Source organism: Rutilus rutilus, assembly GCF_951802725.1.
Source record: "Rutilus rutilus genome assembly, chromosome: 2".
NCBI classification, from domain to species: Eukaryota; Metazoa; Chordata; class Actinopteri; order Cypriniformes; family Leuciscidae; genus Rutilus; species Rutilus rutilus.
This window is the reverse complement of record NC_140210.1, coordinates 4,847,956-4,873,561: the sequence shown is the minus strand read 5'-3', so window position 1 is coordinate 4,873,561 and position 25,606 is coordinate 4,847,956. Positions and strand designations below refer to the sequence as shown.

The 25,606-nt window shown below is 38.6% G+C and overlaps 1 protein-coding gene across 2 annotated transcripts; it reads right to left on the bottom strand.

The window, feature by feature from the left end:
• Positions 1–5,791: 5,791 nt before the first annotated feature.
• On the bottom strand, positions 5,792–25,328 carry slitrk6 (SLIT and NTRK-like family, member 6). 2 transcript variants are annotated; one of them, XM_084397598.1, is made up of 2 exons: positions 24,924–25,328; positions 5,792–11,422 (listed from the first exon to the last, which is right to left on the bottom strand). In XM_084397598.1, exon 2 carries the CDS (start codon positions 11,400–11,402, stop codon positions 8,955–8,957), a length of 2,448 nt encoding a protein of 815 aa, XP_084253724.1. In that variant the 5' UTR covers positions 11,403–11,422; positions 24,924–25,328; the 3' UTR covers positions 5,792–8,954. The 2 variants fall into 2 exon arrangements, with proteins under 2 accessions (XP_084253724.1, XP_084253725.1); XM_084397599.1 differs by lacking the exon at positions 24,924–25,328 and adding an exon at positions 14,011–18,096.
• Between the last annotated feature and the right edge of the window lie 278 nt (positions 25,329–25,606).

Sequence of the window (25,606 nt, the reverse complement as noted above, 5' to 3'; positions counted from 1 at the left end):
CAATTCGCCGTCAGGGCTGCTCCGACTATCAAGTGACTATCATCGCAGTTTCTTCCTACATATCTTCCGCCATGCTTATTCTGAAGTCTCGCGAAATTTTGCAAGATTTCCTGTGTTTACAGTCGAGACTGTAGTGTGTGGTGTGCCATGATGTGACAAAGACAGCACAGATACCACACACTAGGAGCAAAACGGTTAAATTTAGGATTTTTTGTCCTCATGTTTGTGGTCTATCACATTTTGAAAATCTTATAAGATGTAAAAAATCTTTTGGTGTGTACCCAGCATAACTCCTCGGGAAGCCTCCTCACTCCTCGATCCTCGACTGCAATTAGAGAATTGAGATGTCCTTCAAGATGGCTGAGCTCGATCGGTTTCCGGGTCATAGGATGGAGGACGGAGGAGAGAGGAGACAAGGAGGGATATTGAGAAGTACCCCCCGTCCCTTAACTCGCCGCCCTTCGCCAGGTTCCCGACTGGAGTGGGTGTGATTGGAGAGGAGAGGCGCTAAAGACGAGAATTGGCAGCGTGTGATGAGGCACACCTGAAGAATATGAAGCCTCATCACTGTCGCTGTTAAATGCTGAGCGTGCCTCTCCTCGAGAGACCGGTCTCTTCCCTGTGCATGCACACTGGTGTCCTCGTGGGTCCAGGACGGGAGGGCGGCAGGATTCCCACACCGATGGAGTTGTGAGATGCCAGACCCACGGTCCGAACGGAGAAGCATGTGTGATGCCGCTGGCAGGCTAGGATGCCGGGCCGCTATTCTCCTCAAGTTGTCATGGATAAAGATGACAAGCCACGATGCCGAAGCCGCCGCCCCCTCGTGCCTCAGGCCAGAGAGAGAAGCACGTGCAACCGCCGGACACCACCCACTTACCTGGATCCATCCCATCTCTACCCATCCTTCACAATTCCCTGGCACAACGAGGACATCAGATCCCCTTTTATTTTAACACTTTATTTCCCCATTTTTTTACATTTTCTGTTAATAAATGCCTGTCCGAGGCTTGACACCACTCCCACTGTGTCTGTCATTTGCTCCTCCTGCCACTATATATATAAAAAAGGAACACACACACACACACACACACACACACACACACACACTGTGTAATGTTATATATACAGTATATATATATATATGTTCCTTTTATCCAGTGTTATTCATAGCAGGATGACATGATGGTGGAGGGAAATGTTGCAAAGATTCAAACTTGTGTCATCTGCATCATGACAGGTCGAATGCGCCTGATCTTCCTGTTTGATTTATTTAAATCACAATGTGCATTAATCTTTCAAGAACACAGGATGCACCTACTTTTGGACACTGTCCAGATGCATGCCGGCAAACTTTTCAGATAAACAACAGCCCTGTAGCGAGAACTCGACAAAGGACACACCCCAGCAAGAAAACTCACATTCGTCTTGTCATGCTGTCCCACCTCCATCTGGCTTTCATATTTCCTTTGTGTTTACATTGGTAACTCAGACGAAAGGTAATCATACGTTTACACTTGTAACTACAGGAGAATTTTGACAGGTGAGATCACTGACACTTTAAGCCTTAATCCTGAGATTATCCTTGTCAGGTACCCGGAGAAATGGAAGTTACAGGAATTATTGCTGAGCGAAAAAAAGAAAGAAAAAAAGAAATCTAGCCAGGGAAGGAAAAAAAAAATATATATATAAAAAGATCCAAAGCCAAGGCAATGAATCAAGATAGGGTTAGAGGAAATTATATGTGACATGAGAAGCTAAGTCGTGAGACCACAAAGTTAGTTCAAGGTGATTGCATAATATGCAAGAGGAATTGATCACCCCCCTTTCCTAAACCATCAAAAGAGAAGGCTGTATTAGGCCATCTAATCTAAAAAGGAAAGGCTGGTGCTCATTTTGGAGGTGCAGTGAAGCAGCTAAAAATAGCCGCAGGGTTGGTCAGGCAGGCGATGTGAGAGGGCCAGACTCAGCCGTGAAGTAAAGAGAAGCTTTGAGACTGACGTTGGTGTCCAGTGCTGATCTCAAACTGAGACTGACAGACCAGTCTACCACAAAAACTCCAGATGAAGTGGGTGACAGCACAGAGTTCACAAGAGGTCACTTAAGCTTGTGCCCACTTGCCCTTAAAGTCTGAGGAATTCTGCAGTGGAACGGAGGTTAAAGGTCGGTGGGTTTTATTGCTGACCCTTTGGTTTTCTGAGCGGCCTCGTTACTCTGTCAAACCTGACTGAGTGAGCTACTTTATTTAATGCATTTTTTTTTTTTTTTTTTGGTTTGCTAAGGCCTCTGGGGTAAGATATTCCCCTCTCATTTTACTTTTCGCCTTGACCATAGATGTCACTTAATCTCATCTCAACAGATTTAAAAAAAAATGGTTATGCAATCATTAATCTTATCTTCTCATCTGAACTTCCCATCACTGTTTTTGAGATTTATTGCATCTGAACAGAATTAAAGTTGGATAATAATGATATGCCACAGCAGCCTTGCATCATGGCAACAAGTTTTGCACGGACAAGCACTATTCGCATTTGTGATTCATATGCAAGGACAGTTCTCATCATCTGTCAACATACTTTGTAGCAAAAAAGCACATGGCAGCAGTGGTTCATGGGTCAAGGTGGGCATTGAATTCTTAAATGAGCTGCCTGCTGACATGCCATAATACGTGTCTCCCCACGGCAAACAAGAACAGCACAGGACAGGGAACATGTCAAGCTAATGTTAACACATGCTCCCTTAAAGAAGACTGCATCAATTACATTCATAAGACAGCACATCTAGAGCGGGAACTCATCAACTGTATCAGAAGGAAACAGATACAATCTGTTAGTTACATATGACCTTGAATACTAATGTATCTAACGGAGACAGCAAGAGAAAAAGAAAAAAAAAAAGACCTTATGTGCCAGAGAAACAAGCTTGCAGCCATCTTTAGAATTCTGTCTTTAAACTATGGCATCGCTGTCGAAGAGCAATTACCTGGTGAAGTGGATTTACTTATTGTAGAGTGAATGAAAGTTATTATGAGCATTGTAATGTTTGAAACGGATTCCATAACAAATGTCAGTAGATTTTAAAACGAGCAGTGCATTCATAAATCTGTAAGATCTTACCTTCATGCTGTGGAAATACAAACTGGAAGATAGAACACAATGAGTGCAGCACTGAAAAGGTTGAGCTACATAAGGTCTATAGGTCAGGATTCAGACAACACGAAATGTGCATGCGGTTAGTGGCTTTTTTGAGGAAGGTTGTGCAACTAGCTTTCTGATGTAAACAACACCCTAGCAACCACCTAGAAACCACACAGAAAACTATATCAATCACATAGAAAAAATAGCAAACATAGTGCAACACCTTCAACACAACACCCTAACCACAAGCAACCACCAGAATCCCTTGCAGAATATCATAGCATTATATCAACATGCTAAAACCTTAGCAACCATATAGCAACACCTTGACAATCATAAACAACATCCTAGCAACCACAGAGAACAAGGGATACTCTATCATTCACATAGAAACATTCTTAAAACGTTAGAAATCGAAATCACAAGAACACCCTTGTACCACACAAAATAGCATCAGTGCTATTATTATAATTTTAATAATTAATGCAGTATAAATGTTTTGAATTAGCTTTTAATTTAAGTTTGTCTTTTTCTTTTGTTCTTTTAGTTAAAATTTTAGTCAGTTTTGGAAATTATGTGATTTTGTCATGTTTAATATTTCTACAAACATTAATAAATGTTTCATTCAGTTTCATTAATTTTAGCACCTTAACTTAAAACTAAAATTAGAAATATATATTTTTAAGTTTTTCATCTAATGTTTATATTTTGTTTTATTTCATCTTTATTTTAATTACCAAAAGTGATTTTAAAACACTTTTAGTTAACAATAACAACACTGCACAGCATTCAACAACTATAATGTTCATAACTTGTTCATGCAAAAAACATGTCCAATAAAGTTATATATTTCTGTAAATTAGCTTGTATGCTAATATTATAGAAATGTTCTCTCGTGATTACTGTGGTATTCTGTGGTTTAAGACAGTCAGTTTAATGGAAAAAGTAGCTCGACGTGTTCAGGTTTTTCAGTAGCCGCCCATTAGCAGAAAAAACTCCTATCTGAAGAGGTCAAGGGTAAGGACTATGACATTTGGGAGCAAAGAGCTTCTCATTTGGCTCGGGCAGATATGTAGGAGAAGAGCTGGCGAGAAATCTGTCAAACACTTGAGGGGTAGCCCAAAGCGACTCTGTTGCGACTGACGGGAAGGAATATGAGAGCAGGCATTTGTGATGACTTGCCCCTTACGCCGTCAAACTAGTTTGCCACTTTGTCAGTGACTAAAAACAGCAAGCAAATTAGCTATGAGTAATAAGTACTGTATTTCTAAACCTCATTCAGTGACATCTGACAGAAGATCCACCACGTTGCAAGAGACAGTTGTTTCTTTCTCTTTTTTGTAGATTTGCCTCAGGAGATGAACTCATTTGGACGCCGATTACCACCAATGGGATGGAAAACAGACTTCAAGGCTTGTTTTTTACTCCGCCGCACAGACGCGTACAGCAGCTTTTGCCAAAAGACGCTTTGATTCTCATATGATCTCTAAAAGTATGCACTGAACCAGTCGCAACATGGCATTGCGTGACTCGACCTCTGAATGCAGTTATTGAGAGGAAGAGCAGAAGTGATATTTTGGCAAGAAATAAAATATTTGGGGCCCTATCTTACACCCAGCGCAATGCAGTGCCAAACGCGATGCAAGTGTTTTTTGCTCGTTTCAGCCTGATGCAGTTTTCATTTTCACGTCCTGCGCCACGTTGTTTAAATAGCAAATGCATTTGCGCCCATTTGTGCGCCCATGGGCTGCTGGTCTGAAAACAAGTGTGTTCAGGCGCATTTGAGGCAACAGAAATAGACTGCGCCATTGACCAACTGAAACCTGGTCTAAAGTCAATGGCGCAATATATATATATATATATATATATATATATATATATATATTTATTGCATCACTGGATGGTCCAGACATTGGTATGTTTATATATATACGTACAGCAGCACACAAACATGCCAAATATTTAAAATAAAAGGATTACAATGTAAAATATTATTATTGTGTCCATAAAGATATGGTGGAATCCGGCTTGTCCCGTAGATGATCTGCTTGTGCACTTTTACCTTGCGCACGAGCAGTTCCGTTTGCGCTCTGGAGACGCGTTTGGTCTTTCCACTATCAAATTCCGTCATGTAGGCTAAATAGCGAATTTGCCATGGCACGAGCGCAACTGGCATTTAAAGGGAATGGGAGATGAGACTCTGATTGGTTTAACGCACGTAAATCACAAAACACACCCATTACTCATATATATATATATATATATATATTTTTTTTTTTTTTTTTTTTTATTAATTTGAAAATGCACCAAACTTAAGTGTTATTGAATCTTATTGACAATTATTGAATTTTAAGATTATTTTCATTTATTTGACTGCATGTTCCTTTGGTACTTAATTTTTATTTTTTTTGCCATTTTTAAAAAGTATTATATATTTCTATAATAATTTTTATATCAATAATAAAATTACATAAAAAAAATCAAGTTATTTTCTATTTATTTTGAAGATGCACACAACAAACATGTAAATTCATGTTTGTCTTATTTTGCTTTAGTTATTTATAAATGCATGTTATATAATCTGCATCTAATATGTATAATATAAAAATTGTGAAAATCATTATTGAACTTTTTTTTTTTTTTTTTTTGGACTGAAATATGCTGTTAAGGAATATGTGTTTGAATGTGTTTATTGCAGCACTGGATGGTCCAGACATTGGTATGTTTAAACAGCAGGCCTGAAAGTACATTATTCTGTGCTTAAACAGACCTGCCACTACCAATAATTTCAAGCATGTTTCAGTTTAGATATATGATATCAAAGATGCATTGATGTGCATTAGAGGTTACATGGATTTGTTGGCAACATACAACAGGAACAATTCATGTACAGATTATGAGGGCAGACGTGGCAAGTTTATTATTACTCAAGATATCCCCAGAGAAGGAGATATTGCTATGCCCATTTGCTGAATTACATACAGAGCCCACTAGTTGCATATGACTCTAATGGAGGCCATTTACTTCTCCCAGACATTTACACATACTCCTGTGCTTATATAGAGAACCGTTAAGTCACGGAGCCTCCGAAGATTTGACATGCTATAAAGGTCTACATATACCATTTTCGAATGGCACTGCTGTGAAATATAATATAACTTATAGGCAAGAGAAGATGTTTTAAAGCCCTTGAGAGTTAAAATCAGGACGTGAAACGCCTGCAAAATTGTGAAAAGGTAGTGAAAAACCTCACTGTCTTCAGTAGAGCAATATTATTCCTTAGAATATCACCTACATAAATGTCCTTTGTCAGTTCTGCACATCATCTGTAGAGGATTCGCTCTTATGAGGCGAGTTCAGGATAAAAAAATCAGGTATGTGCACTCAAGCGCAGCGGACTCGGCCTAAAACTGGTATTTAGAGGGCATAACAACGAATATATGGTAGATACCAAGCTCTCAGTGCCGAGTCTGGTGCACCCTTGCAGTGAAATCTTTCAAGTGTAAGTGGTAGTATGCAATGCTCATTTCCAGCAATGTGAAGGAGCCGCTGGCTTTGTTTTCTTGCTAAAATATTCACTCCACAATAATTGACATGCCTGCAAACAAAAGAAAACCAGTCCTGAAAGTGAACACTGTTTTGCACTTTACTGGAAGTTTCAACAACCGACTTGTCAAAAATCATTGGCCGCCCTTCTTCAACCATCCATTTTGTAATGCTCTTAGTCTTTCCTGCCCAGGTGACTTCCTTTACTCAAGTGAGTACGGAAATTACTCAGGTTGGCGTGAATGATTCTATTTGATGGTTAATGGAAAATATTGGAAAGCCACTTAAGCGGGGAGAAGAGGAAGATGAAAGTGTGGAGAGGATGAAAAGAAGCCTTCAGTGTTCTGAGGAGCAACTGAATGTTGCACGCTGCTTGCACACTCATGAAAGGCTCTTTTGAGAAACGAGGGTCTGACAGAATCATGTTTCATAATGGCAAACTGTCAAGTTCACCAACTCTGTGTTGACATCGGCGACTTTTGTAGGATGTTTGGATGTGATTAATTACTTCACTGTTATTAGGTATGACATAATCTTGATGCTAGTTCTGAAATGTCATATTTTCACAACTTCAAAACATGTTTATTCTCATATAAATCTAACTTTATTACTGTTAGTTCACAAACCAAAAAAAAGTATAAATCATTGATCAGTGGTTCACAACTTGATTTGCTTCAGTGTAACCCATATTTTATGTGGTCTTGATCATATTTGATTTTACTTATAAGTAATAAGTTTGCTCTTGGTTTAAGTGTGAGGACATGTCAAGCAATCTCTCCATGTAGTGATTTGTCAATTTCTTCTAGCTTCTACCAAGTGACACATGCATTGCACCAAAATACTGTAGATTTTATTTGGAAATCTCTTTTAAAAGCGGAAATATATATATGTTTTTCTCCTAACTTTGCACAACTAAGTGCTTAATTAATTGTATTATTATTTTTGCAATTGTGTTATTGACCATACATATTGCAATGTTCTCAATTTATTTATTTATTTTTATTTACAGCTTAATTGGTACCACATTAAAGGCACACAAACATATAAATGTTAAATTATGTACAAATATACAGAATAAATAACTCTCATCCACACTTGTACAAAATAAAGCTATGGTGCTCTTCTATACAGTAAAACATTTCAAGGCTCAACACAATAACTTGTGTGCATATTTTCTCTATACATATATAGATGTATATATATATTTTTTTCTTTTCTTCTCCAGCCACATAATGAAGATAAAACACCCTGCATAATTGTCATGCTGAAAGAAAATAGTCAAATATGATTCGTGTCGAAAGGAACTTTAAACAACATTATTTTACAAACCAGAAGCTACACTACTCAGTTTTCCTATGGGAAAAAAATGGCATAGACTGTGCGGCCCCACAACGTGATTGTCATCAACCACCTTTAAATAGCATTTTGAGTAGTGCAATTATTCTCTTTTCATTTTCTCCATGGATGCCCAGCAGAGTTTTTGTCCATATCAGAAGCAGTGGAGGTCTGAGCAAGTGGGTCGGTATGACATCATTTTTGAACAAACTCTCCAGGCGTGTTGATAATTTCAGGTGAGACGCCAATTTCAGGCATGATAAATGAGCCCAGTCATAAAGTCTGACCTCAGGGTCAAAACAATAGCCACTTGGCAAGCTACTTGCTGTTGATGACGCCTTATTTATTAATAAATACAATTTTCAGACATCTTGAGATCTAAGTACCGCCATTATTTAATATTTAATGAACAACAACTGTGTTGGGCATGTTTAATTCAAAGCTTAGCAAATCAGGGAATGTTTTAACTAACCATAAATGTTCTGTCTGACAGGAAAAAATTAAGAAAACATGTTTTCTTCCATTGCTACAGATAAACAGAGCTTAAAGATTTGCCACGTACATAATAAGAGATACACAGATAGAAATGTAAAGTGACTATGCTAGTCTCCCCTACCATGTAGCAAACATAAAGAGAATGCATTAACCACAATGCAAAAGAAAAGTTCTGGTATCAAAGCCAATCTTGTCCAACTCTGTGACTCCTTTCTGTGTGATTGGAAATTTGTTAGAATGTATAATCCATCATCTGCAATGTCCAATAGCATGCTAGAGCTAAAGGTCCACCTGAAATTAGACATTGTGTCAGCGTCAAATGATTGTATCATGAGAATTGCCTCTACTCCGACGTTGTTGTATTATATCTCTCGGGCTAAATCAGACTGTCAAGGCACTTGGAGTATCATTTGTCAAATCAAAATATACAGTGTACTTATCTCAGTTGAAAGTTGTTTGATGCTCTAAGACTTCTAAATAGTCTGGTTCGGCATGTAAATTGGCTTTGAGCTCAAAGTACTCATTTTTAGTCTGTTCCACCATGACCTTCCTCGGCCTCGTATAAACGAGAGTTTCCATTAGTTTCAGCTCTTTGTGGTGGTTGGGGACTTGCATGTCCACAGCTGGTTGTAGCTGTGATATGTTTTTCCTGAGGTATTCGGTGAGGCTGAGCTGTTGGAGCTCCCGTTCTCTTTCTAAGATGTTCTTGTACAAGGAGCTCGCGTCTCCCAAACTTACAAACTCAGCGGGGTAGTCGGTGACGGCCCTGAACTTCACGTTAGGGAGGGATTCGTTGTCCTTGTCAAGGATGCTATGGCAGATATGCTTAGGTTTATCGCTATCGTAGTCATCTAACTCGTAGTCTTTGTGCTGAGAGCAGTAACTGGGGTTCCTGCAGACCTGAATGATGGGGCTATGGGAAGGTTCGTCGTACATGCTGGGTCCTTGCCTTTCAGTTACGTGGTGGGTGGTTTTCTGGCCATACATGCTGTAGTGCAGGTGGATGGGACTGCTCTCGCGAGGTTGCTCCTCGGCCTGTTTCTTTTTGGCATGTCTCCGCTGACGGTGTAGCACAAACACGACAATCCCGGCAGCGCAGAAAATGACGGTCAGGAAGAGGATGAGAAGGCAGAGGATGAGCACCGATAGTGGCACTGCATCTGTAATTGACCGGAAGAAGCCGCTGGTGCCGCCCTCCGGTGCAGTCGTGACTGGGATACTGTCCTCGATGCCTCCAGGTAAGGACTTATAGGTTACCAAGCCGGGGCAGAGAACATCATGCTTCAGGTTTCTGACCTCAGCAGTAGACAGTTTTTTAGGAGTGTGGCATAAGATGGCACCCACCACTGTTTCCTTACTAAGCTTTTCCACCCACTGCTTGAGGCTGACCAAATCACAAGTGCAGTCCCAAGGATTGTCCTCAAGATAAATCTGCTCCAAATATTTAAGCTGGTCCAACGCATTACTCACCGGTAAGTGCATAAAGACATTTTTCCTTAGGTTTAATTTCACCAAGGGCACATTACGAAATATTTGTGCAGGGAGAGTGTTGAGTCGGTTGTTGTTTAGGTACAGGAGCTTTAGATTTGTCAAAGGGTTGAACGATCCAGCCTCAATCTCTTTGATCACATTATACTCTAAGTACAAATTTTCCAGGTTGTGAAGGCCAAGAAACATTGTTGCAGATATTTTCTCTATCCTGTTTCCATTCAGGTGCAGCTTTTTCAGGTTGCTCAAACTCAGAAAGGTTTCATTGTCAATGTAGTCTATTTGGTTGTTTGCCAAATTGAGCAATTCCAAACTGTCGTATGTCACAAAATCATATTTGAAAAGTCTTTGTATCATATTTCCTGTCAAAACCAGCATGGTAGGGCTTTGTTGAAGAATGCCTAGATCAGATATCCTTTGAACGCCTCGGTCCTCACAGTGCATTAAAAAACCCACTGTGACACAAGGCCCTAGGCCGTTTGCAGGTGTAGGTATCTTTGCATCATCTTTGGCATTCGGTATCTGAACAACCTTAGTGGATGGGGTGACAACCATGTCTAGAGACTTCGATGGCTCTTCGAGGTTGATGTCAGCATGAGAGGGGCAAAGTAAATCCCTTTTGACCCTAGCCAAAGAGGCGCCCCTAAGATCTTCAGGCCTGTTGCAAACCACCTCGCCAATGGATGACTGCGCTCGCATGTTCTCAATCCAGACCTTTAAATGTAAGATTTCGCAGTTACACACCCAGTCATTCTCCTCCAACTGGAGCTCAATGATACGACCAATATGCTCCAGGAAACCCACGTACGGCAGTGTCTGCAGCTTGTTCCCACGCAGATCCAAATGTGTCAGAGGCACAAAGCGGAAAATGTTGCTCGGAAGGAACTCAATCTCATTGTCATTGAGGATCAGAACTTTAAGACGGACAAGCTTGCTGAAGGCCCCAGGCTCCACGACCCGGATAAAGTTGGTGTCAGCCTGAAGGTATTCCAAATTTACTAAGCCGTGAAATGTGTCCTCCTTCAGCATGACCAGGTAATTTCTGTTTATGTGCAACTTTCTCAGGGATCCCAGCGCACTGAACACACCAGGTTCAAGCTCCTGTATGCTGTTTTCACCGAGATGTAAGGTGACAACGTTCTTGAAAGCATCCATATCCGTTGCAAGTAACTCCACTAAGTCATTTTTGTATAGATTTAGATGAAAAGGTTTATCTGACGGTACTTCGACATCTGACATTTTGCTTATGTTGCTCTCCTCACAGTTTATGTACAACTGTCCATCTGTCTCTTCACAGGTGCACAGAGATTTGCAAGCTCCATCGTACAACACCTTAGACTCAGTATCTCCAAAACTAGCACCAGCAAAGAAGGAGCAAACGAAAACAATCCTGGCCAGCATTTTGTCCTTCTTCAGTATATCTAAAAAGACAACACAGGAGAGAAAAGGAAAGGTAATTACTGAGTGCAGTTAACAAACTCATAAAATAGCTATGTGCAGAACACTGAATTATAGGAATTATTGCAAGGAGTTCACAGTTGGAATCTAATAAACTAATCAGGATATGATTCGGGGAATCTAATCTGTGCATATAAACAGATATTCACAAGCTGCTAAATTATTAAAGCTATTAAAAGTGTTGCTAACGTATTGCATTTTATTATAGCATACAAGAGTGGAGCTCCAGAACTCTTTATAACTAACACTGTAATAGTCCTAAATGAATAATTTGGTTGCGTCATTGATGATGATGATGATGATGACAATAGTGGTGATTACATCACATGAGGGAAATACTTAAGTATTTATAATTAAATTCTAATCAAGAAACCGACTTATGCTTATATGCCACGTGATTTGTAAATTAAAAAACTGAACAAATGATTTCACCTTTTTTTTTTCACAACAAAGGCAAATAATTTGTATGCATGCATAGCCTATATTTTATATCTAGCCTGATTTTTAATTTGCATCAATCCTCAGCAGCAGGCACCCTGTGAGACTTGTCTTTGCATAATTAGACTGGTTTTCCTGACCCTGTTACCTCTAACATCTGGATGAGTGTGCTTTAAGATGTGTCCTATACTGCCAACACTTATACCTCAGAATTCATTTGAATGAAACAGAAGAACGTTGTCCATACACATTGCACAATTCAGGGACCTCATTATGAACATTCTCACAACAACAGGTGCTTCCACATTAATCTTGTAGATCTATATTGTGTGTCTTATTTGTATTGGTTAGGAGCCAAGAACTGGACTCCTCAGCGAATTACTCTTTTAATGAGTTCTTACCTAATGATTTGAAAAAAAAAATATATATATTTTTCTAAATTCATTCCACAAAATTACCAAAACACTTCTTTTCATGAAACTGCTAAGAAATCAGACTTGTCAAGAGAAATCAGTACAAGAATCATTAAATACAAATGATTCCTATGACTAATTTGTGTCTATTTCTATTTTTAAGGGTTTTCAGGACTGATGAAGATCATCTCCAATGTTTCAACGATATATTCAAAAGTAAGAGATCCCTATATGAACTCAAACATTTCTCATACAATTTTTCCCAGACCAATTGATCTGATCTGCTATCCAAATTCATTTTATAGCTCTTCACTGTAAAAAAAAATAAATAAAAAAAGAAAAGTTGCTGCCTTAAATTTAAGTACAATCAACTTGTATGTTTAAGGTCATTTCAACTTAAAATTTGACATTGACAACATAAATTCAACAAAATAAAGTTGAATCTTATAAAAAAGTTGAAAATTGCTTAACATATTTTGATTAGCTAAAGCAATGTAAAAAACATATGTTGTCATAAATTATTGATCATATAATTTTTTTACAGAGTAAATTATATATATAGTAAATGTCAACAGTTGTTTAATTTGCTTATTTTTATCTTTTATAATTTATATAACTTTATGAGAGACATCTAGGACAAAGTTATGAAATAGCAACCTCTTCCTCATACATTTCCACTGAAGGAAAATAACCACACGCTATCATTTGTTATTATGTCATTTAAAGCAACATAACACAGGTCTATGTAAATTAACTGAAACATAAAACACCCCAGAGTCCCACTGAATCTTAGAGGAATGAAAGACTTCCCAATTGTATTGACATGAAATCAAACATTGAATGGTCCGGCATGCCACATGACACCGACAGGCTGCGTGCGCTGACAGCTCTGAGCAAACACAGCGTGTGAAGACAACAAAGGTGGTTTTCGTCGTCTCTCTTGAGGACGCAGGTAGACAGGCAGTGGAAGGGGCGGGGGCATAAATAAAATTAGATTAAAAGATTACAAAAACTGCGGAGAAAATTAATGCTTGCATGTCATGCTAGATGACAGGACAAAGAAGGGGGGGAAAAAACTGTCCCATTCCTATTTTTAGCAAGCAGTGTGTGGTTGACAGTAAGGAGAGAATTTGTGGTCCATTAAGAGCCAGTGAAGCCTACATATTGTGCTCTCATGCATTTAAGCAGAGCCTAATATACATCTACTTAACTATCTATCTATATACACACATAGGCAGTGCGCACATATAGCTCGACCCGTGAGTCCTCATCCCTCAGGTCTCCACCCACCCTGCCTGTCTAACCTGCTCCACATGGGAACATCTGTCCTGATACAGCAAATTTCCCTGTCTTTCTCTCACATACCCAAAGCATAGGCCATCCCATAAGAAAGAGAAGTGACGAATGAGATATTTTTGATCTCTCAATTGTTACTCCTCATAAATAGTGAAGGGATTAAATGTACAATTGGAGATCTTTGCTTTAGACTTTTTTTAAAAACTGAGAAATAGACCCTATCATCTCACATCCACTAGTTTTAGAAGAAATCTCAACAATGTCATGCTCTGATTGACTGCGTGCAAAGTCGCATACTCTCTTGAGTAGGTATTTATTTTGGACAAGTAATTGCTTCACGACCGCTAAAACAGTATGTTCTATATAGTATGAATGTGTGTAATATGAATGTAATCTGGACATACTTTGTTCGCCATTCGTTCGTCATTATCATGTGACCTTCCAGCGTCAGTTGCGTCGATTCACTGCCATCCACAAATCCTCTCCCGTGGCCTCATGGGATAGGAAAGTGTCCACCGTATGCACACTTCAGAATCTCACCGGAAGTCATCCGGGTACTTTTTATTTTCTTCATCCGAGTACTCTTTTAAGAGTACTGTGAATTCGGAAATACTTCTGTTGTCACATTCTGTTTTTCGCCTAGTATGTATTGTGTGATTTCGGATACAGCCAGCGACCAAACTACACTCTAAATATATATAAAAAAAAAATTAAAAGGGGTTTTCACAGTGATGCCATAGAATAACCATTTTGGGTTTCATTAAACAGTTCTCACAAGAACCTTTTTCCGTAATGTGAAGGATATTTTCATAATCCAAGAACCGTTTTCCCACTATAAAGAACTTTTTGTGCAATGAAAAGGTTCCATGTTTCTTTAACAGAAAATGAAGAACCTTTATTTTTAACAGTGTACATAAGGATTATAGGGTCGTAAAATGAGTGTGGATAGTATTGTAATGTAATATTTGATTTTATATTGAAATCTCTAAATTTTAATTGTAGAAACCTGAGCACATTTTGAGACGCTGTTGAGATCTCTTTTGAAAATGTAGAATAGATACACATTAGATTACTTTGGTTCTTTTTACCAGTAGAAAATACAAATCTAAAATAGCAGAACACCTTAGCAAATGTCTCCATTTGCTTTCTATTTAATCTCTTTGCTGTCTCAGAGAAACAATTAAGATATTACAAAGATCTCCTTTGGGTTGTACTCTCATACGTCCACCTTAATTCTTTATTATTGACGATGCACTTTTGTTCAAATGAATTCTGAGGTTACTGATGACTTGGAATAATCAATAGGACAGATCTTGATGTATACTTATCCAGGATGTCTAAGACTAAGAGAGACAATTGAGATGTTAAAGATATTTTATTTGTGATTTTTTAAATTCGGTAACCAGTGAGAAAGGAAGAGATCCATATTTGCTGTTTCTACCCCACTGAATTGTACACATATGCATGTATAGATATGCAAATTTGCCAGTTCCTCTGAACATTAGACCAGAATAAAAAGACTCGCAATTGAAGAATCCATCACAGCAGTGCATCGGTGAATGTTTGATGACATATGAGGTGTATGTACCGTGAAATGTTCAAATAAATGAAAGCAAATAAAAATAACCCTCAAGGCTATTTTGTAGGACTCTAGTGAACTTGTTTGTAGCTGAGCACTTCATATATCCATAACAGAGGAAATATATTGCGTGCTTCTCGCTTCCACTATCTTATCTTGACATCACAATTCAGTGTCTTTTGTTTTGAGGCAAGGAAAAATAAATAATTGTATGGCCCCATGTGCTGTTTACCTGCGATGCTGCATTCCAATCGCTTGCAACCCTACAGCAACACAAGCAGATTTTTTTTTACCAGCTGCCCAGTGGAGCAAATCTAGACCGAGCTAGTTTGCAACTAACTGCAAATAGCAAAATAAAAGTGTTTGGGTCATTGTATTTATTTATATATTTATTATATTTGGAGCTCATTTGAATCTTTATAGAAACTCATGACGCTAACCTTTTTGCAAGGGAAATTATATTTGATCCAGGCCCAGGAGAAGTATTGTTTGTAGACAGCAGGCATTGTCTTGCTTGAGCAGTTTGAGAGAATAGCTGCTGTCTCGGACACAATTCTAAGGGTTGGTCATTCATTATTTATCTGATCAGTAATGAAACACCACCAGAACAAGGTTGGCCAATGAAGCATGACAATCAATGGCGGTGGTCCTGTCAAAGAGGAGCAAATCAACTGCTTAAACCAAACCACAAAGCCATCCCATCATTTGCATAATCTGCTTACCATATGCTATTTAAAGGACAGGTACAACTTTAATTTCCCTAGTCTTTTGCAAGTATTGTCTTATCTTTCATGTCTCCTGTGGAACTGGTGTCAAACCAATTCAGTCCTCCGTCTTTTAACATGACAAACGTGACATTTTTACGAGACAATACGGTTAGGGTTACAACCTCATTCCAGGTAGAATAATTTAGGTCTAGTAAGCTTCCATTATAGAAGTGTGTTAAAAAATCAGGACACTCATTTAATATCCACACACAAGGTACAACATAAGGACTTTAATTTGGGGTTTTAATTATTTTTTAAAGGTGACTGCATCATTTTAATCCAAACAAACAAAACATTTGATCCTGGGGTCAAAGTTTATATGCATAAATTGAAAGTGGCTCTGTTTCAAATCCTGTCTTACTACAACCTGAAATGGACCTTGACCAATACATTAACAAAAAAAAAAACATTCTTATAAGCATAAAAATGCATAGTACACAAACATATTGAGGTAATTATTCAATGTTTATTTAGACTAAACATTTTTTTTTCCCATTTCTTTTTTTTTGGTGCTTAATTAATTTCTTAACATAATTTATCTTGCTTCATTTGCCTTTAGATTTTTTTTGCAAAGTCGGTCGCAGTGCACTATTTGATCGCTTGCATGCAATGTTACTGTAGAGTTATGGCAAAACAAGTAATCTTACATTCTTAAAGGTTCATGAAACCCCCCTCTTTCAGCTCAAGTCTAGCTCACAATCTTTTTGAAAAATGCAACTTAAATGGGCGTGGATGGCTGTGATAAGAAGGGAGGGGAGTGGGTGTGGTCAAAGCCAGTGGCCCATGCATATCGACTGTCACTAAAAATAAGTGGTAAAACGTGAGGAAATGCTAGATTTTTTTTATAGCTGGCAAAGTTAAAGTATCATGAAATACACTGACACCTTATTTTTGTCCTTTCAAAAGTAACTGAATGCCCTGCTACACATATTAGCCTACTACAGTAATCATAATTCTATTTAAAACATATAAATGTACATGCATATGTATAATTATGCCATTATAAAATATATATTTGTTTATATACACACTATAAATGCATATATTTGAAAATAATAAATTTTCTGCTTAAAAAAAAAAAAATTCCGTACATAGCCTAGAGATCTACGTGCCCCCTAAACCCACATAATAAAGATGGACAGTGACATAGAAATTTGCACAAACTAAGCATACGTTCCAAACACTTGAGGTATTATCGAAATATCTAAATTATAATAATGAGTGACTATTTAACAAAAGGCAAGTAAAACGGTCAGAGTTACATTTTAGACACACACACACACACACACACACACACACCTCTGAAGCGATAGAAAAGTCCTAGGACCGCATCACTCGCAAGAAACCTGCATTGTTGTACAAGGTCGAAGTCCACCATTCTCCCGTTGAATGGTCGCTACACACGCATAGTTTAGATGTGTCCGTGGTTGATGGCCAACCAACCGCCTGCAGTCAGAGTCCAGCCCTGGCAGCATCGCGGACACTGTCTGGAACTTTTGCACCACGAAAACAAACGCGCGTCCCATCATTGCCTCTCTCATCTTCTACGCGAAATCACAGTTTGACATGTCTGTGGGAAGTTCCACGTGGTGTCATGAATAATTAAGAGACAGTGTCTTCTCACTGGATAAGAAAACTCAGTCATGAATAATTATGAGACACTGATGAGTCAGCAGAGTACTATAGTCATAGATATCATATATAAAGGCTAGATGTCTCGTGCGCACTGCTGGCCAATGGAGGTCGACGTCCGCACGTGGCGGCCATCTTGCTACAGTGTACTCGCTCACTACTTCAATGGTGCATGTACTTTTAAATAACCATAACTTGCTCATTTTTCTACCGATTTTCAAACGGTTTGGTTTGTTATAAACGTCAGAGATGTAGTTATGACACTGCATACATACACTGCATACATATGAAAAATTATAACATACATTTTCAAGCATTCGGAATTATAGCCACGTTAATAACGTTTGTAAGAAACCAAACCGTTTGTAAATCCGTCAAGATTTCAGCGAGATAAGAGGATTTGTGTGCGTGCTGATCATTCACCTTAATGCACAGAGCACTGTCACAAGATGGCCGAACGATGATGCCGGAAGTGACTGCGCCATAAGACATCTAGCGTTTATATATGATATCTATGACTATAGTGCTCTGCCACGTCACAGCCTGTGACGTGGACATGATGAAGATTTTAAACCCGGAAGACGAAAATAGCGGAAAAAAACTCAAATTTAACCATTTTCCCCCTACTATTAAATCTAACAGATGCTAACATTGTCTTCAATGGTGTTCAACACACATACCTCTTTTAAAATCTCAGAAAATTTGGTTTAGGGTTTCATGACCCTTTAAAAATAAACGTTCCATAAGGGGGTTTTCACATTTTCATAGTTCCATAGAACTAATGGCGGAAATACCCATTTTTTGCCGTGTTCGCACCGCAGGAACTGGGAATTATGTTTGTTATAGGAACTCCTTTTGGGAAGACTAAATTAGCTCCTACTTCAGAGTAGGGTCTCAACCAGCACAAAAGGAATTACCAGTGACGTAAGTGTACGCTGATTGGCCGAACACATGTAAAACACCAACACCCACCATTTTTTAAATCAGTGTAAACACACAGTTTACACAGAAAGCAGCAAAGAGATATAAACATGCATAAAGCTAAAGTTAACGGCATTTACCTGTCGCCTTTGTCTGCGGCGTTGTGTTCTTTCTCAGACTCAGTGATATGTATACTGCAAGTTCTCATAGGAGATTGTCTCTTAGCCCTCCTTTTTGGTCTTTCAATCGAATAACTTACAATATACATCTACATTCCATCTCTGTTATCACAAAACCCATGATACACAACAAAGAAACAGCTACAGTCACTGTGTCCTAAAGAAGTCTAAAGAAACTTCCACTATAAAGAACTTTGTGCGATGGAAAAGTTATATGGATCGCCCCTCTCTTTACCTCTCTTCAGATAAAGCGTTGTCGGGATAATTCTGGTTCGCGTGGCTACGTGGAAGCGATACAAATTCTGTATTATTAATTTTAAGGCCAGACAAGTAGTATGTTAAGGGTTGGTTTGTAGGGAAGGACTACACGCCTGCGCACATATATTCAAACGCACATACCTATAGACTGAACTCGTAATACGCATGTGCACGCCATCGGCGTTCTCACTGGTTCGCGTTTTTGAAGTTTGCGCAGAAAGAACTTAAGAGTTTTCTGTTAAAACGGTCTCGTGTTAGCGGCCCCTAAGTTAATAATGATCGTTGTGATGGAAAGTGAATCAATCAAACTAACTTTAGCTGGACAATAACTTTATTCTAGAGCTGCTATAAAGCTCATTGTAAAGCTGCTATCGAACAATCTACATTGTTAAAAGCACTATATAAATGAAGATGACTTGACTTGATGTTAAAGGTTCGTCATGGAACCATTTATTATTAAGAGTGAAGAAAACAACATCATGTTGTTGCCTACATTTTGGAACCGCATTAGTGTTGTGATGCCTATGATGCCCATGTAAGTTTTGGAGCCTATACATCGTCCCTGTGCACCAAATTTGTAATTTCTCATATTATGATATGCATGTATTTATCACAGCTATAGGAGGGGAAGAAGTGCTGTGTGCTTTCTTCCAAATGTGTTGTACAACAAATGTACAAATGCCGTAATTATTTTGCTGGAATTAGCCGTTAGATCTACCAGATGAAACCAAATACGTTCACAAAATCAAACATCTGGATGTAACAGATGTACCTCTCCCTGCAAATCAACATCACAACAGGAAGTTGTTCTCACTTTTTCTGCTCTCCATTTGATTTTCCCCTTCACTGCAGTTTATTCTAATAGACCACGCTTCCGTGATCCCATTTTATTGGTACATGCTAAAGTAAAGCAAGCATCACTGTTGCACATATTCAGGGTTAGTGATTTGAACAAACCCCTAACCCAAAGTATTAAACTTTGGTGCAAAACCCATGCCAGTTGTGCAATGGTTGTAAAATACCTAAATATTCATATGTTCTTAAGAAAAAAAAAATAATAATAATATCAGTCTGTCTAATATGGTGTTAGCTTACATGTGTACAAGAAAAATATATAAATAATGTTCAGAACTTTATATAATTTTCTCAGTCACTGAAGCAAATGAAGTGGAAGAATGACAGCAGTGAGTCTGACACAGAGCTGACATCTTAAAATTATATAGTGCTGCATTTCTAGATTAATCATATGAGTGTCCACGTCGTTCAGCTCTGTGAATTACGTTTTTGCCTGAAGCTTATGAAAAAGACTGTAGCTAATGAGACAAACGCAGAAGATATTACAGAGATGTAATCATTTAATAAAATAGCCATCACTTTTAACAGCTTTCCAACTGTTTTCCTTTTATAGCACTTTAAACTAGATATATTCGTTAACACTTTACAATAAGTTGCCATTAGTTAACATTAGTGAATGCATTAACTAACAATGAGCAATCCATTTGTTACCGTTTTTTAATAATCTTTGTTACGTTAGTTGATAAAAATACAATGGTTCATTGTTTGTTCTAGAGATGCACAGATGTATAGGCCATTGGTCGATTGTTTAGAAACAGCCGGTGATCATGACCGAATACTGTGTGTGAAGAAAATCACTCTTGTGTTGAATTCAGGGCAAGTTAATGCAACAATAACGCATTAACAGTTAAAAAATTGTTAAAGCAGGCTCTGTTTGATTATGAATTACCCGTAGTTTTTCCCTACACTAAACATTATTTGTAGTGCGCCCCCATCCAATAATTGCAAAGAGCTTTGTGCTTTGTTACATAAAACATAAGATAACATAAGATTTCAAATTCAGTCCATTTTGATCACAAAATTCAAACAATAAATGGCATTTGATGTTCTTAAATGGGACGTGACAGATCGCTGTAGCACCTCAGGTCTTTTCTTCCTCTTTAATAAAAGTTACAGCATGAGAAAACATGAATGGATATCAGAAGGTATGTTGAAAGATACAGTACAACTTACCGAAATGAATCATGTGTCATGTAATCGCTCAATCAGTGTTTCAACCGCAGATAGGCATCAATAAAAGATCTCGTGAACGATGTGTCACTTCCAAAATAGTTCACCCAAAAATGAAAATTAGCCCATGATTTACTCACCCTGAAGCCATCCTATGTGTATATGACATTCTTCTTTCAGACGAATACAATCGGAGTTATATTAAAAAATGTCCTGGCTCTTCCAAGCTTGATAATGAGAGTGATTGGCTGTTTGTCTTTGGAAGTCCATCAAAGTGCATCCATCCATCATAAAAGTGCTTCACACGTATCCGGGGGTTAATAAAGGTCTTCTGAAGTGAAGCGATGCGTTCGTGTAAGAAAATACTTTATCGACTAAAATAACTAGCTTCCGGCAGACGGCCGTAAAGAGTAACCCTTGAACTTGACGCACAGCGTAATGACGCCAATTGACGCCTCTCGCGGTTCAAACAAACAGGGCTGGGAAACTGCGTTCGTCATTACGTTGTGTGTTTAATATTTAATTATATTATTATTTATTATTAAATATGGATATTTTTTTCTTACACAAACATTTATTAACGTCTAATAAACGCCTTTATTAACCGCCGAAGACGCATGGAGCTCTTTAATAGTGAATAGATGCGCTTTGATGGACTTCCAAAGGCATACAGCCAATCACACTCATTATCAAGCTTGGAAGAGCCAGGACATTTTTTTTAATATAACTCTGATTGTATTCGTCTGAAAGAAGAATGTCATATACACATAGGATGGCTTCAGGGTGAGTAAATCATGGGTTAATTTTCATTTTTTGGGTGAACTAGCCATTTAGCCACAGATCACAGTTGGTTAGTTTGCTTTAAAAAAAACTACTAAAGATGAGCTTATTACCTGTTAATTATATATGTATGCTTGTAAGTGGTTAGGAAAACTACCTAAAAATTTCTGTTTTTATTTGAGTGTAACTATTATATCTGAAAATAAATACCAGTTGAATATAATACTTGTGTTGTTAATTTTAACCTCTAATATTATAGTAATGTTCTAAATGAGAGGGTTCCCTGTATAGTTTGCAGAATTATTTGGGAGAGATCAAACTCTCGGCATCGGCAGATGTCATTCTGAATCGTCTGTCGGTAACGGGCGGAGAAATTTTGTATCTGTGCATCTCTAGCTTGTTCATGTTAGCGCTCATCTCAAGTTTTTTCCCCTCTATTTGGCCAGGAAAAAAAGGATTTCAATGTTGCCCAGCATCAATAAATCTAACTCCTCTAACCCCACAATGTGAATCCTCTAGACAATCACATGTATTTACAAGGGCAACCGTTATCTCAATGCAGGGAAAGAAGATCGATGATTTAATTTTCTCAGTGTTGTTTTCATCAACAGACACTGAGCCTTTGATACTGCAGGTGCATTTCTTCCCAACAAAGTTGAGAATAGTTGTTAGTAGCGTGGCAAGCATCACTCATGGATTAGGGGTTTGCTTAAAGTACTAACATCTGGGATACAACTCATCCAGCATCATTTGAGCTACAGACATGAAGGACTCCAGTTGTGTGCTTACTTTTCGAAGCAATTCGACCAGGTGGTCGATAAAACAGGCAAAAACATTTTTTTTATCCCCACACAGACAAGGACCTGGGCCATTTCTAGAGACTTGGGGGTGGACTCTTTTAACTTGGGCTGGTAAGCAACCATACAGCAATGCACTAAAAATCACTCCGAACTCCTTAGCAACTAAAAGCAATGCCCTAGCAACCACCTTCAACACTTTGAAGCATTTGAACTGACAAGCACCACTAAAAAAATCCCATTCTCATCACAATGAAATCCTAATTGGTACAATTTGAATCAAGTATATAATTTTAATCAAGAGCTGCCTCGATACTTTGTAAAATGCAAACATAATTCTGCCAATTTAAATAAGATATAGCCAGGTATGGAGATCCAGTGCGCTTGTTTTGACGCACCGGTGATGTTTGTGTCGCTGTCGAGCATGTAATCACATAGCTCTCCATAAAAGGAAGTAACCTACAACAGATTGTTGCAGGTTGCCATCCGCAGCATGTCACTGGGGGGACCTTAACATCCAGCGCAGGAGAATGAGGGATGGAGAGATGAAGAGAAAGAGTGGATACTGGGCTCGGGGCAAAGGGATGAGTGAATCAGTGACGCTCCATTTTACCCTGCGCAAATCAGTGGGCTAGCGCAGATGGCCCTTCATTGTGTCTGTGGCACTATGGAGGAAATGATGTGCTCGCCCCAGGGAGACGCCACAACACCCACATATAAGAACAGAGGCCAAAGAAAAGCCCACAGTCCTGTGAAGCTAATAAACTCGCCCACTCGATATGGAGTGTCATTCACTATTTGTAAAAGTACACTGTTTAACGCTCACGTTCTGTTGATTTTACTAAAAACATGTCAAATCTCTAATTTTACTCATAATTCTTTTTTTAATATGTACTTCTGACCGTTAGACTGATATTATTGATGCTTTTAACCCTCTGATATGTTGCGTATGTGACTGTTATCTAAACTCTTAAAATAGAGGTTTTCCTTTAACATGGAACATTGCACAAAAGGTTCTTTAAAGTGAAAAATGTTCTTCAGATTATTGAAATATTCTTAGAAAAAAATGATATGTTTAGGAACTGTTCACTGAAAGGTTCTTTGTGGAAACAAAAATGGTGGATCCATTGCATCGCTACAAACCCCCCTTTTTGGAAACATAATTTTTTTAGAGTGCAAGGATAGTATTGATTCTGTTTGAGGTAGTTGATGCATGCAAAAAACATACTGTTATACAAATGCAATAAAACAAACCGTAATTGGCATGTACTGTGCATGTGTGTCGGAAAACGTTAGCATGTGAAAATGCATTGCATCTGTTCATGTTAAATACTTGGGGTCTCCAAGACCTCCAAAAGTTGAAATGTTGTTCATAATCAGTGCTGTTAATGGAAAATGAATTCAATATCAGCATGCTGCCCACATGTATGCATTGATCAGATACTTTTATGCAAAGTGATTTTCGTTTAATCAGCTCATAACCCTGGTGTCGCTCTGCCAGTTAAGCCACTAAACATATTAGCAATGGTAGTATGTTGTTTTTAACAATAAAAGGACCAGACTCCAGACATATTAATCCTACACATTAATCCTAATGCATATATCTATAGCTTTGTACTTATCCTGTGTGTTGCATTCACTAAAACAACAACAACAAACATTTAGATGTGCACAAACCAATGTCTTTTCTTTAACAAATGCATTCAGACTAGTTTAAACCTCTCTAATCATCAAGATAGATTTAATGTGGACTCTGCATGTCAATATCTCTTGAGCATCTAGAGATGGTGCTGCAAACTGCCTCTCCAGACATTAAATTAAGACTTGTCTGTGTGTGTGGGTATGTCTGGCTGAGTGTGTGTGTGTGTGTGTGTGTCCATGCCTTTGTGTAAATGTGACTTTGAAGGCGAGCATCTGTGCTGCAGACGGCTACATCACAATGAAGTCACCTGAGTTTCATTTACAGGGATTGAATTTGCAGGGAATGAATAAGTAAAATAAACCTTATAAGGTGTCCTTGAGATCACAGGAGACAGAGTTACATTAGCACGGCCTATTATACTTTTGAAATACTTTCATATTCAAATGAAAATATACTGTGCTATAAGAGGAGGTGCATATGAAACTAGCATACCCTGTAACTGTCCAAAGGGCAAACAAGTGCTGTGCATTTAGCAATCTAGGCTTTGTGCCAACATTTAAATCTTTAACAAATGTTTAAGACCGTTAAATGATACAAAAACGATCGCATCTGCCGTGATACAACCAATCATTCATTCTGAACACTTTCAGTCCTATAGAAAAAGAGACAGAAGTGCATGGAATAATCACACTTTGCTTGCTTTGACTTCGGATGTGCCATTAGTAAGCCACTCTTACCCAAATTACGCAGCGCAGGAGTCTTTGTAGCTCCACTTGGCCAAGTTATTTGTGCTTTTGTGGATCAAACAAAACCACCCAGTTTTGCAGCACTTCTCAAAAGGCTTCCCTGGCACGGAAGAGCCCACCGCGCAAAAAGACGCATGGAACAAGTCCAGGTCCAACTTGCCCTCAGCTGTCCATCGCGCAATGATGATTTGTTTTATTATTTACTCATGTGTCCAGTAACGATTTTCCGCATTTTTTGGGGGAGCTTCACGTCTCAGTGTTCAGATCACAGATAGTCCAGTGGTTGAGAGTTAAAGTCCGCGATTACAATTCAGTATCCTTCGGAGAGAGCCTGACCCCCGCGGTGTCTTATAGAAGGTATGATGATGGACATATTCTCTAGCCTCTCGATCTGCCCAGTGAATGAGCTTGTGCTGGAGCTTCACTTCGCTAGAGCTCCTCCCTCCGTACAGTCAAAGGAGCTATCGTGACTCCATATGGAGAGGACAGAGAGAGAGAGAGAGAGAGAGAGAGAGAGAGAGAGAGAGAGAGAGAGAGAGAGAGAGAGAGAGAGAGAGAGAGAGAGAGAGAGAGAGAGAGAGAGAGAGAGAGAGAGAGAGAGAGAGAGAGAGAGAGAGACCTGAACGCATCCTTGCGCAGCGCGAGCAGGACTTCTGCAGGAGTGTGTAAAGAAG